The sequence below is a fragment of the Oncorhynchus clarkii genome, chromosome 6 (assembly GCF_045791955.1).
Source record: "Oncorhynchus clarkii lewisi isolate Uvic-CL-2024 chromosome 6, UVic_Ocla_1.0, whole genome shotgun sequence".
Taxonomy (NCBI): domain Eukaryota; kingdom Metazoa; phylum Chordata; class Actinopteri; order Salmoniformes; family Salmonidae; genus Oncorhynchus; species Oncorhynchus clarkii.
In genome coordinates, this window is record NC_092152.1 from 48172576 (window position 1) to 48186248 (window position 13673).

Consider the following 13673-nt stretch of genomic DNA (forward strand, 5'->3'; position numbering starts at 1 on the left):
GTTATGAAAGCTATGTGATTGTGCGTCTGCGATGCAGGTTACACTTGCTATAGGCTATCAATTCGACTATTACTGTATAGGCTAATAACAACGTGCCATGCTGAAAATGTATGTCGTGTTGTATAACCTACTATTTAATGATTCTGAACAAAGTTATGGTCTTTTACAAAAAGTAATTGTTGCTTAGTGTAATTGGTCATTTTCACAGTCAATGAGGCAAAACGTTTATTTTCTCAATAAGACTAATGCTCTGAAGTAAAATCATTTTAAATCAGAATTATTCCAGTTATTAGCTTGTTTTTATGCTAAACTAAGTTTGTCTTTATTTTGCTGCCTTGGGTTTTTCCCCTGCCCGGAGCATTTTGGGGCACGCTACTGCTTCTGCAGCGCAAGACGCCGGAGGTTGGTGAGAGAGTGGTGGACTGAGCTTGTTATTCCTCGGGCAAGGTGGTTGTATTTCGCACCATTAGACACCCCAGTTAACAGTCCCGTTCCCTTGACACACACCTCCCTCCCCTGCCCCCCTGAGGATTGGCCACTCAATAAAGAGCTTGGCTTTTTTTCTGGTAGAACAAGGCTCCAGAACATAAGGGGAGGGTCATTAATAACTAATTAGAGGGGGTCACACCAGCAGCATATAAAGACTACCAGGACTTTGAAAAGGCGAAACATTTTAAAACTTCAGTCAGCAAAGGAGGACGTGTATTTGGCAAATAGCCTAGTCTGAAATTGTTGTGCATATAAGTATTCGTTTATTTTTATTTGTGTGTGTGTTCCATTTATTCTCCATACATTAAAAAAGGCAGATGGACATCTGAAATTGCGCACCGACTAGCCTACTTATATTTCGCATTTTTTAGATAAACCTCACAGATTTGTGGCACCATGGGTTCCGTGTTGCCCGCTGAAGCATTGGTGCTGAAGTCTGGATTTAAGCAACAGAGTTTGTCTCTGTCTGAAATTATCACCTCGGACATTCTCCATAGTTTTCTCTATGGTAGATGGAGGAACGTGCTTGGGGAACACCTTTTGGAGGAGAAGATAAACGTCAGTCCCAAAACAGCTTTCACCGCAGAGGTCCTTGCGCAATCATTCTCAGGGGGTGAGTCAATTGGATGTTTCATTTCGAATTATGCAGGCCTTTATTATTTGTATCCTTTCAACTGTTTCCATGTCTTTGTCCACGTATAGCCTGTTTATATATTAGTATGAAGTAAAACAAAGTTACATATTTTTTTGATATTATTGAGTTCCGTTATTTTGAATTTCCTAGGCGACTCTAAAGTGTGTTGATAATGTTTTACGTAATTCAAGTGTTGAAATGCCGTCTGTCTAGAAACAGCATATAGTATAACTATGAACTATAAGTTATCAAATTCACATAACCTATGGGCTTAGAGAATTTTCCAGAAAATCCTTTCTAAAGTTTTGTTTTGGTCCACATGCACTTTTTCCTTGAATTCCATTTATTTCCATTCCATTAAGCTTATTAACCGTTTAACGACATGATCCCACGTAGCATATTTAGAGACTCGTTTAGGATCGCGTGTAACTAACTGATGGTGACTTAAATAGGGATATTACATTAATTTGGTTAAAGTTGTGCTTGACCAAATAAAGTTTCCACACAGACCACGGACTTTAGAGGGAAAGAAAAACCCTTTATTTTAAATGTCCCAGGTTTTATATTGCATTCAACAATCTCAGAAAAGCCTCTCTCCCCGGCTTTGGCAGCTATTACACGGACGGCACTTTTCTCTTTCAGTCGCCTTTAATAAAGATGGGTGTTCCTCCGTTAATATGCGGCGAAGGCTAATTCTATTGCTATTCACACCATGTCAGCCGTCTAAATCGCCTTTCCATTTTTCCCCCAGAAATTCCAGGCCCTTTTAAAGAAGTCATCATTTCATTGTCCCTACATGTGTTGCTACAAAGTTTTTAAGTGGATCATGAATGTGGAATTATACATTTCTTTCCACTTGCATTTAGCCTTTAATGTGTAAGGGCCCATCACATCAAAAGCATAACAATTTGCTGCTTTCAGGTTGGAAAATTAGCTTTTAACCTTTTTCTGCTTAGGCTCAAATTAAATTTCACTGGTTTTCACATCCTAAATGATTAGGCACCCAATGAACAGTGATTGTATAAAATTTAGTTTATAAAAGACAAAGACATTCTGTGGTATTTGTAACAATACTAACAACCTTTGCTGTCAACTGGGGAAAATTGATGGCCCACAATATTCAATATCCCCTTTGTGAAAGCACTGTATTCTGCTGCAAGGAGCAATTTCATAGGAAAGCATTGAAACCAGTGATGGCAATTGCAGCATAGACAACTGAAATGTTGCATGATGTTGCTACAATACAGGTGTATGTTATCATGCTAAATGTCACTCTCTGTTCCCCAGAGGTTCACAAGCTCTCCAGTCTGGTGCTGCCAAGTGAAGTGATAATAGCCCAGAGCTCCATCCCTGGCGAGGGCTTAGGAATCTTCTCCAAGACCTGGATCAAAGCTGGGACAGAGATGGGGCCTTTTACTGGCCGAGTCATCTCTCCTGAGCATGTGGATCTCTTCAAGAACAACAACCTCATGTGGGAGGTAAGCAAAGGTGGAGTGTGCATGCATGTTGCAGAAAAGACACTGGTAGGTCATGTACAGGCTTACTACAACCCAATGCTAGTCATTTAACAATTGTTTGACACATACAACCACATACACATTAAAATAATAAATAGGACAGGATCAGGTTATTGCTTGTATGGATATAGATAGACACTCCATTGTTTTTGTGTGTTCCCTTAGGTGTTCAATGAGGATGGTACTGTGCGCTACTTCATTGATGCCAGTCAGGAGGATCACCGCAGCTGGATGACCTATATCAAATGTGCCCGCAACGAGCAGGAGCAGAACCTGGAAGTTGTGCAGATTGGCAGCAGTATCTTCTACAAAGCTATGGAGGTGAGTTTGACCCACATAACTAGAATGAGTAGAACGGGGATCCTCATTCAAGTCAATGATCCCTCTCTATGAGATTCGATTTCTATGGCTAGACCCCTAGAACAGCGTTATTTCATTACATTGTTATTATTCTCATGGCTACTCACGTTATTACATCAATATGCACTACATTCTACTTCTACATGATATTGTACTAATAATAATACAAATGTTATACTAATACTATATTCACAAGAAGTTGTCTTACAGACTCAAATGAGCTGGGCCCTTTGTGTGTTTATGATTCTTAGTAAATTAGTCAGTCAGTCCATCAGTCAATCAATCTATTAGGCAGTCATTGCTTATGATGTATTGTTGTGTTGTTTCTGATGTTATTGTTATTCCATAAAAGTAATGTATTTTGTATGTCAACCCTCCGCAGACCATTCCCCCTGACCAGGAGCTGCTAGTGTGGTATGGAAACTCACATAACACATTCCTGGGGATACCCGGAGTTCCAGGAATAGAGGATGACCAGCAGAAAAAGAGCAAAACCGGTGAGTCTTTAGTCGGAAACGACTTGGGCCAAAACATGCAGATGGGCCTTTCACTATCACTTTCTGAAATAGGCTGCCAAAGTTTAGATGTATTTATTTCATGTACAACATCAAGAGTGTTTGTCGAGATGAGTCTGACTCCATTCTCTCTCTCTCTCCTAGATGAGTTTCATATTTGCGACGGCTCCACCTCCTCGTCCTCTGCCCTGCCTACCACCGCTAGCCGGATGCGCTGTGTCATCTGCCACCGGGGCTTCAACTCTCGCAGCAACCTGCGTTCCCACATGCGCATCCACACCCTGGACAAGCCCTTTGTATGTCGCTTTTGCAATCGGCGCTTCAGCCAGTCGTCCACCCTGCGCAACCACGTGCGCCTGCACACTGGCGAGCGGCCATACAAGTGCCACGTGTGCCAGAGTGCCTACTCTCAGTTGGCAGGACTGCGGGCACACCAGAAGAGCGCCAGACACCGGCCCGGTGGTGCTGGGGGAGTGGTGGTGGGCCTCCACCAGGCACACTCCCCCCCACCCCCCCAGATGACCACGGTGCCCCACCCAGCCTCTCTGGTGCACCACATCCCCACCATGGTCCTGTGAAGGAAAGCCTTGTACATTCATTCCAATAGGCACATCCCCTCGACAGTGATGATCGTACTGCAAAATGTGATGCTTTTCTACAAGTCTGCACTTCCTTGCACATATTTGATGTAAATTAACTGGCTGTAGGGGTGTCACTGTTAGAGCTACCGGCAAATGGACTTTCTGATCACATATAATAGTTTGGCCCTCACAATTTCTCTTTTACAATGCACTATGTAGGACGAAGGTGATCTAGGTACTGGAATTCTGTTAACTTACTGTCAAAAATGTAACTAGACCTGATGTTGTCACTGTGACCGTTCTTGTGAGATTAAGTTTAATCTCTGTGTATTAATCAACTATGGATGACCACAGTTGATTAATATATATATATATATATATATATATATATATATATATATATATATATATATATATATATCTATTTGGGTCCATAATATACAGTACTGTATGTAGTGTATTGATTGGTCATGCCAGGTACCGTCATACTGATAACATATAGAAATCCATTTATTTTATAGATATTTAAAAAATCTATAGGTCAAGTTCTGAATGGTTTAACATTTTGAAGTTATTGGAAGTTATTTTTCACTCTTACCAGTGCATGGGACAATATTTGTCTATTCAGTGACAACAAGTCTTGGGATGTTCTTGTACATCTTCAGAGGTACTGTATCTGGGAGGCAAATGTAGTTCACTTTTGTTTGCATGCAGTTTTTTCTTTTTGAAAATAATGCTATTTGTTTATTTCCACCTGAATGAGGTAGCCCAGGCTGACAGTCAAATTGATTTGTACAAACAAGATCTGGGTTTGGGAGTACATTCACACGTTCATAACATTGATTAACTCATATTTTTGACTATTGTAACAATAATTGTATAATTTGCCACCGTAATGGATGAAGGATCATTTGAACTGGTCACTTAACAGGATTTTCCAGACTCTCCCAAAAACCATTAGCTTTGTTGTGTCCCAGTCAGGGAATAGAATGATTCATGATGTGTAAAAACACTATATAAGATGTAAATATAATCCTAAAATGTACTCTATTTCCAGAATTATTGAACAGTCACTTTATCTCTACATGTACAGTATGTATAACTTAAATTACAAAGCGGGGTGCAGTGTATTACCTATACTATGTTTGCATATATAAATGACTTTGTATTTTCACCTAGTACTCCAAATAAATCATTGTAACCTTCCTTGTCTTCTGTTAATTGTCCCATGATTATAACTGTTTATATCACACAATCTCTCCATATATAATTTAACTGTACCATATACTGTATGTCTAAATTCAGTTTCCCTTAGTGAGTTAATCCATTGATAAGCCAAATTGCGTGAAGTAAACGTGGTTTCCAGTAACCTCCTTATCGACTTGCATCACAGAGCCAACAGAATCGCTCTTGTGAAATAATGCTGTAAAAAAAGAGCTTAAGCAAACTCACCTTTGTGACTAGAAATGGTTGGAAATTCTGAGCTTGGATGACCACAGTTGATGATTAACTGAAAACAAGCATACTGCATAACTCCTTAGTGGGCTGGATAAAAACATCAGCGGTTGGGTTTGCAGAGTCAGTCAGTCTCATCGGCAGTGGAAGATGAAACTCTTACTGCTTCTTTGTGTTTTTCATCACTGCTGTTTGGCAGGTGCTCAGGAAAAGACGTAAGTGGCTGCATTTATGACAATCCTGGCAATTGTCCTTTATTTTTTAAATTTAGACTTGTTTGGATTAGTAAGTATAGTAACTAGCTTTGTCTGAGCCAGAATGGCCCATAGGGCAGGAGCGTATCTCCCATTTCTGTAGCATGAGGCAGCTTAATGTACAAGTACATCCCCTGAACAGGACACTAGTGTGTCACAGTGACATATTTTCCATAACCCTGTTTTTCCCATATAACTCCTAAGGTACCTGATCACTGCTCCTAAACTCCTCCGACTGGATGCATCTGAGAAAGTGGTGATTCAGCTGTTTGGCTATACCCAAGAAGCCAATGTCCATGTTTACTTGAAAAGCTCTATGGACGCATCCCATATAAAATATGCTGATCAGTTTGTGACCCTCAACACCCAGAATGGCTTCCTGGAGGCTGTCACATTGAGGGTCAGACAAAGTTCCAACGAGTGAAACAGGCAGTCATGTTTCCTTTTGAAGGACAGGGCAGTATTCACAAAGTCCCTCAGAGTAGGAGTGCTGATCTAAGAACAGTTTAGTCTTTTCTAATAAAAAAAAGAAGACAGGAGGAACCTGGTCCTGGATCACCATTCCTTCTCTGAGATGTTTTACAAATACAGGCCCAAGTGTCTCTATCTGTGAACAGGAAATACGTAGTAATACAAAGATCATGGAGATTTGAAATGTTTATGTTATGTTGGTTATGAAATGTATGTGGTTATGATTTTGCATGAGTTTTTTTGTCTCACATCTTTCTTTGCAATAGGGCATACCAGGTTTGTATGAATTTTATTTGAGATATTTGTTCTTAGTAAGGATTTTTTTATCAATATATTAACTCTCCACAGATTTTCCCTAGTACGTTCCTTAAGGATGCCACTCATGCATACCTTGAAGTTATAGTTCCAGAACAGTTTGCGCAGCACGTGAAGATACCAGTCTCTCGTAAAAATGGCTTCCTCTTCATTCAGACTGACAAAGGCATTTATACCCCAGAACAATCAGGTGAGGATGATAACAGCATTGTGCGCGTGTATTGGTGCGTATGTGCATGTGTGTTTGTATGCCATTGTGAGAAGTGGATACACATACCCCTTCTAATGCTAAGCATGATCCAACAGTGAAAGTGCGAGCATTCTCTCTCAATGAAGATCTGCAGCCAGCCCTTCGACCTGTGACTCTAACTTTCAGGGTGAGTGTATCACAAATCAATGAGATTACAACCTTTATTTACCCACATAAAAAGACAGCCAAAAGTTAGTTTTCACTATTATTTCAACCATCTAAAAGCACAACCATATTCCAATGGAAAAACAATGTTTGATTTTTGGTTTAGGTGTCACCCACACTAAAAGCACAGCAAAGTTTAAATGGGAATACAGTGTCAGATATTTAGTTTATTTATACAACAGATTGTGTTGTCACTGTGCTTTATCTAATAGCGGAACCAAATGACCTGGATTGCAGTTGAGATTGCATTAAATGTATATGTTGCAATTGATCAATGTCGTTCGACAATCTGCACAGATTATTACAGAAACTGTGAAGATCTCCACGGAACAGCGACAACCTATGCATGCTATCTTGAACATGCATTCTTTACATCCGTGGTCCTCAACTGGTTTTGCCTCGGGACCCAAATTGAACCAGGTGGTCTCAGTCAAAAATAATAGCCAAAATACAATCTGGAAAACTATTTTTAATGCTATATTGATAGTAAATGTTGCAACTATATGACATGAGAACAACATTCCCACTTCTTTCATTGTCAATAATAACATTTTGCCCATATTATTGATGAAACATTTGAATAAACTCACTAGCTTGAGACCACAAAATCAACCAAAATAGTGCTACTAACCAAAATAGCTCTATATTGAAAATACTGTGACTGAAGAAAAACATTCCTTAGATTAAATTATAAAAAAATGTAAATTCATTATCATTTATACACATTCTCTACCTGGTTTATGTCGTCTAAATTCAGACTGGAGTATTTTGCATTAGTATACTTTTTTTTACTCAGACACAAATATGTTTAGCTAAAGTAGCAAGTATGTTTGTTTGGTTACCAAGGCAACTACTGTAGCTATCTAGCAAACGTGCTAGCCAAAATAATGCACTCTGTGGAAGACACATTCGTTCATTATTGTCTGTAGAATTTATAGCCCCTTGTTGATTATCCCTTACTTCTACAACCGGTGAGTTTAATCCTGAATGCTGATTGGTTAAAACCGCATTCCAGCCGGTGTCTTTTCCACAAGTTACCACCAGCTACATCTATGATGTTAAAATGCCTATTTACTCTGTTCCATCTGACTGGCAATCCACTGTCTCATCAACCCAGCCAGGCACTTTATACACTTGATCTCCACTATAAAAAGCATCTAGACATTATCTCACATTTAGTTTTTAACAGCGGAGATTTGAATAAACCTTGTCTTTCTCCAACATTTGCAACATTGTTTCAATATTCAAATTCGATCTGCTGTCCCATAGTAATGAATGTGTCGGGAGTCGGAACGAGACAGAATGGCAGGCAGCGTTTCTCAATCAGTCGAAATCATTAATCAATTGGCATCATTTTTATGGATATAGACAAAGAAATGTAAATAGAAAAAAGGTGAAATTAAGTGCAGCTAGTTTGCAGTCTTTCCAGCTTCAGTTTGAAATGATTGTGTTAGCTAGCTAGCTAGCTCCTCTGAACAACAGTGACCTGACCAGAGAGCACATTCTATATGCCAGGCGAAATCGCGCCTCGTTGTCTCATTGTTATGGTTGTATCCAAATAAATGTCTCTAGAAAACAGTTCAAACAAATGCAAATGCAGCTACTTTGCTGTTATTCTGGCTAAATTAGTCGTAGTTGGCTGACTAGCTAGCAAGCAAGGGATAAGACTGTTGCCAGCCAGTATGGCAATGGAACATTTAGAACGAACGACTGGGTCGTGTCCATAGAAACAGAACAAAAAGACTAAGACTGGGTCGTGTCTCTAGCAACCGAACCGATAGAACGAACGACCAGTCGGTTTGGGTAGCAACCTTAGATTTGTTTCGAGATTATATATTGTGGAAGGATGAAATAGTATGAATAAATTCATCCAAATAACGTTCCACCACGTAGTTCATTATTTTTCATAGAACGCATAGTCCCTCATTGATTATCCCTTACATATGTTAAAGAATATGACTAAATGCAACTTTAAATGGAATTTAACCTGTTCAACTGTACTGGTTCCGTGAAGTTTGAGTGCTACCCACTCCCACTTTCCAAAGCTACAGTACTTGTCTTTTGGAGTATTTTTGAATATATATTTTGTATTTATTTAACTAGGCAAGCCATTTAAGAACAAATTCTTATTTACAATGACGGCCTACACCGGCCAAACCCTGACGACGCTGGGCCAATTGTGCGCCGCCCTATGGGACTCCCAATCACGGCAGGTTGTGATACAGCCTGGATCGAGCTCAAATCTTACCGAATCCAACATATGAATTTGTAGACATAATGGAATTAACTCCAGACTAAGTCAGTGGCACAGATGGAACTATCCAACCAGCCGATACTTCTCCTTAAAATGTAGATAATTGGTGGCGTTGTTAAACTAAACAATTCAATATCACTAAATATCCTTACATTTGAAATCAACCAGAGCTTAAATCCCTAGGCCTATTCTATTGTCTATTTTTAGTTTAATTCTGGGTTGAATTGAAACAATAGCTGTTGATGACTTTGCAAATGCTATATAGACCTAAATAGCATAATTGATGATATATGAGCGATAAAGTATGGTCACATTTAATTTGCTCAGTTAAACCTACTCTTTGGAATGACATGGAACTTTGTCATTTGGGTGAACGGTCCCTTTACGAAGCACCTTCAATACCAGTGATCCAGTTAAGCTAAGTTATTTCTTAGTCCTGGACGACAGTACTTCTAGGTCTCTGGAAGGCAGTAGCGATGCACTTAGTCATACACTTAGCCATACACTACATTGATATGGGTCTTTCTTTTGTCTGGCAATGTATAGGACCCAGAGTTACAGAAGGTGGAAATTGTAGACATGACAGATGTCAATGGAATCCCATCAATGCAAAATCCTTTCAAAATCCCTCTAAAACCTAAGTAAGTATCTACAACACAACATTTGACATCACACTGTTAGTCATGATTCAGCATGATAATATCAGTTGTATGTATCATTAATGACAGTACATACGGTGTGGTCCATGTCATAGGTTAGGTATCTGGATAATTGAAGCTTCTTACACAGATGAGTTCACCACAAAAAACAAAGCTGAATTTGAAGTCAAAGAATACGGTAACTCTACAAGAAACATTGATTGTGATTGATGATTGAATTGTACTTAAAACATTTTTTTATTATACCTCCCACCAAGTTACATTTATTTAGACACTTTTGAGTCTAACTTTTGAGTTTAACTGTGATTTCTTTATTATTAGTATTACCCAGTCTATCCATCCACATGCAGCCACAGGCTAACTACATCAGTTTCAGTACTTTTGAAGCTTTTAAGATCAAGATATCCGCCAGGTGGGTTTAAGAACAGAAAAGTTATGTTTTTTTTAAACTGAAACGTATCTCAATCCAACAATATTCAGTCTGGGGCCTCCCGGGTGGCGCAGTGGTTAAGGGCGCTGTACTGCAGCGCCAGCTGTGCCACCAGAGACCCTGGGTTCGCACCCAGGCTCTGTCGCAACCGGCTGTGACCGGGAGGTCCGTGGACAATTGCACAATTGGCCTAGCGTCGTCTGCGTTATATATACATTTTATATATATATATATAATAATAATTTTAGCCTACACTGTTGCATTAATTCTTGATTAAGTTGTCTTGTCTCAATCCAACAATATTCAGTCTGTCTGATCATTTTGCAGTTCTACATTATCCTGAAAGATATTGAGTTTCTTTGTTATTTGTGCTGTGTATCAGGTATATTCATGGTGCTCCAGTTGCAAATGCAGACGTATTCCTACGGTTTGGATACATTGGGAAAACAACTGTCATCCTACACAAATCAGTGAGAAGAGAGCAAGTAAGAATTAGTTATGAGTAACAAGTTATGTTTGTGCGGTTGGGTGTGTGTGTCAGTGCACTACACATGGAGAAAGAAGATAGTGGGTTCGAGTCCCGCTGGTGCCACTCACAAGAAAAATGTATGCACATATGATTGTAAATCGCTTTGGATAAAAATGTCAGCTAAATATATCATATAATAAATATTATTATATGATATTATTGTTTCACATTGATCTTCTAGAGCCACTGGGGTTTTTAAGCAAAATTGTGATCAAACCTTTCAGATGACAGAAAGTGGTGACGTGGAGGTGTGCATAAACATGAAGAAAGCTCTATCACTTGAAGATGGACCCAAAGAACTGGAAGGGATGGTGGAAAAGTTCCTGTATTTAGCTGTGATGGTACAAGAGCCAACTGGTGAGAGACGCACAGTGTAGGCCCCCCTTGTTATACACATACCTACAGTATTGATGCCAAAATACATACTCTATAAAAAAAATCAGCTCCATTAGGCCTATCCATTTAAACAATAGTAATGCATCTAAGATTAGCTCACTTTTACCTAGAGTTTGATTGATCATTCAAAGAAGATCATTCCATTATTGCAAAATGATTGCATCATTTAGTTTAGCAGGAACATATTATTACTCTATTTTTGATCAGACAAGGTTATTTTTAATCTCTCTAGGTGGTATCTCCCAGGAAGCTGAGATGGTCAATGTGAAGTTCCTAAAGTCCCCGTACAGACTGAGTCTTGTCGCTACTCCTCCTTTCATCAAACCAGGACTGCCATACGCTATCAGGGTAGGGCACCTCTATAGCCTTGTTCACATTGGAAGTTTGCAGTGACTCAAATCCCATTTTGTTGCATACCTGATTAGAATCTGTTATTTTTCCTGCAGTCTGAACAGTCAAAAAGCACATGGAATCAGATATTTCAAGTCTAATTTCAAACCACCTAAATCTGATTTCTGGCCATGCGACTTGTGTCTGATTGGTCAAATCTGATTTATATGCCCTCAAGTGATTTTTAGACTGTTATTTGACACATCTTGATAGATACTCTTTTGACAGTTCCCAACTCCTATGGTCATTGTTCTGCCAAACATGACAGATCTGGGACCAAGCTATCTTTTATGCACAAATTGAAATACACGCAATAAGAAAATTGCAAATTAAGTCGACACCGAATATATCCTTACTGTAAGATCTACAAATACAGTCATGTGAAAAAGTAAGTACACTCCCTGGAAAGTAGTCTTTTTTTTGTACATATTTGGACAAGTGGATATGTAATCTTCACTTCAACACTATTGACAGATAAAGGTAACCTAATTTAACAAATGACACTAAAATATTATACTTTGCAATCATTTATTCATCAAAAATCTACAGAAATGCAATTCCATGGTGTGGAAAAAAACAAGTACACCCCTAACTTCAATAGTTGGTGTTGCCACCTTTGGTAGAGATAACTCCATGTAGCCATTTCTTGTAACTGTCTATCAGTCTTATATCGACTCTATCAGTCTATCAGTCTTATATCGAATTTTTGCCCATTCTTTACAGTACTGCTTCAGCTGTCATGATTGAGGGCTTTCTTGCATGCATGGCCCCCCACAGGATTTCGACAAGATTGAGATCAAGGCTTTGACTCTGCCATTCCCATAACCCTCCATTTCTTATTTTTGAGCTATTCTGTTGTAGCTTTGCTTGTGTGTTTTGGATCATTGTCCTGTTGCAAGATCCATGTTCGGTTCAGCTTGATCTTTTTGACAGATGGCCTCACCTTTTCCTCAAGAATTCCATGGTACAATATTGAATTTATGGTTGACTCAATGATGGCATGTTGGCCAGGCCCTGATGAAGCAAAGCAGCCCCAAACCATAATGCCACCGCCTCCATGCACCTGATTCTAATTTTAGCTATTTTATGTGATGGTAAAGGTAGCGGTCTACGAACTTCTTCCGCATTGGAAATTGCAACATTTTCAAAGTAAAACATGTTTTGTGTGATTTGTTAAATTTGGTAACCTTCATCAATGAATGTGGTTGGAATGTAGCTCAAATATCTATCTGTCCAAATATGCAAAAAAATAAGACCACTTTCTAGGGGGTGTACTTACTCTTCACATGACTACATAATTGTAATTATAAACTGGGTGGTTCGAGCCCTGAATGCTGATTGGTTGACAGTTGTGGGATATCAGACCGTATACCACAGATATGACAAAACAATTATTTTTACTGCTCTAATTACATTGGTAAGCAGTTTATAATAGCAATAACGCACCTCTGGGGTTTGTGGTATATTGCCAATATACCACGGCTAAGGGCTGTATCCAGGCACTCCTCGTTGCGTCATGTTAAGAACAGCCTTTAGCCATGGTATATTTGCCATATACCACACCCCCTCGTGCCTTATTGCTTAATTCTACAATCTTAGAAACAGATGTGCTAAGTAGAACCATATAGGGTTCTTTAGTTTGTCCCCATAGGGTCAAACATTTTGCAGATGGTTTTACTTACTATAGAACCCTCCCTGTAGGGTTCTTCATTGAATCCCTTTTAAATGGTTCTACCTAGAACCCTGTATGAAGGGTTCTGCCTCAAACCCTCTACGATGGTTCTACCGAGAAGCCTTTTATCCTCTACCGGTTCTTCCTAGAACCCTCTATGAATGGTTCCACCAGCCTTATTAGCATTTTAAATTAAAGTATTTATGACAATACCTTTCATATATCATACGGTCTTTCTTTGAGTGCCTAGTTATACCCTAACACAGTGGTTTTTAGGAAACTCCTGGCTTACAGACCACATTAGGCCAGCAAGTCATTATGCTGACTTGCAAAGTGA

The 13673-nt window shown here is 39.2% G+C and overlaps 2 protein-coding genes across 2 annotated transcripts in view; both read left to right on the forward strand.

Annotated features, from left to right (window-relative positions):
- The first annotated feature begins 712 nt into the window (after window positions 1-712).
- LOC139412109 (PR domain containing 12b) lies at window positions 713-5302 on the forward strand. Its single transcript, XM_071158903.1, has 5 exons — window positions 713-1102; window positions 2411-2601; window positions 2806-2961; window positions 3383-3497; window positions 3660-5302. The coding sequence occupies exons 1-5, from the start codon at window positions 886-888 to the stop codon at window positions 4091-4093; spliced, it is 1113 nt and encodes a 370-aa protein (XP_071015004.1). The 5' UTR covers window positions 713-885; the 3' UTR covers window positions 4094-5302.
- Window positions 5303-5604: 302 nt separating this feature from the next.
- Window positions 5605-13673, forward strand: part of LOC139411242 (complement component 5) — a 65182-nt gene continuing 57113 nt past the window's right edge. The window contains exons 1-10 of the mRNA XM_071157276.1: window positions 5605-5766; window positions 6010-6205; window positions 6625-6781; window positions 6898-6968; window positions 9807-9901; window positions 10015-10097; window positions 10241-10331; window positions 10732-10834; window positions 11103-11235; window positions 11507-11622. Of these exons, the coding sequence (XP_071013377.1) occupies window positions 5702-5766; window positions 6010-6205; window positions 6625-6781; window positions 6898-6968; window positions 9807-9901; window positions 10015-10097; window positions 10241-10331; window positions 10732-10834; window positions 11103-11235; window positions 11507-11622 (1110 nt within the window). The 5' untranslated portion in view covers window positions 5605-5701. The remainder of the gene's footprint in view (window positions 5767-6009; window positions 6206-6624; window positions 6782-6897; window positions 6969-9806; window positions 9902-10014; window positions 10098-10240; window positions 10332-10731; window positions 10835-11102; window positions 11236-11506; window positions 11623-13673) is intronic.

What these genes read in the sequence shown, in the direction of transcription:
- LOC139412109 (XM_071158903.1), top strand. Translation starts at nt 886, where the DNA reads ATGGGTTCCGTGTTGCCCGCTGAAGCATTGGTGCTGAAGTCTGGATTT. An exon ending in ACAACAACCTCATGTGGGAG is followed by an intron (nt 2,602 to 2,805) that starts GTAAGCAAAGGT and finishes GTGTTCCCTTAG; the next exon opens with GTGTTCAATGAGGATGGTAC. An exon ending in GCAGAAAAAGAGCAAAACCG is followed by an intron (nt 3,498 to 3,659) that starts GTGAGTCTTTAG and finishes TCTCTCTCCTAG; the next exon opens with ATGAGTTTCATATTTGCGAC.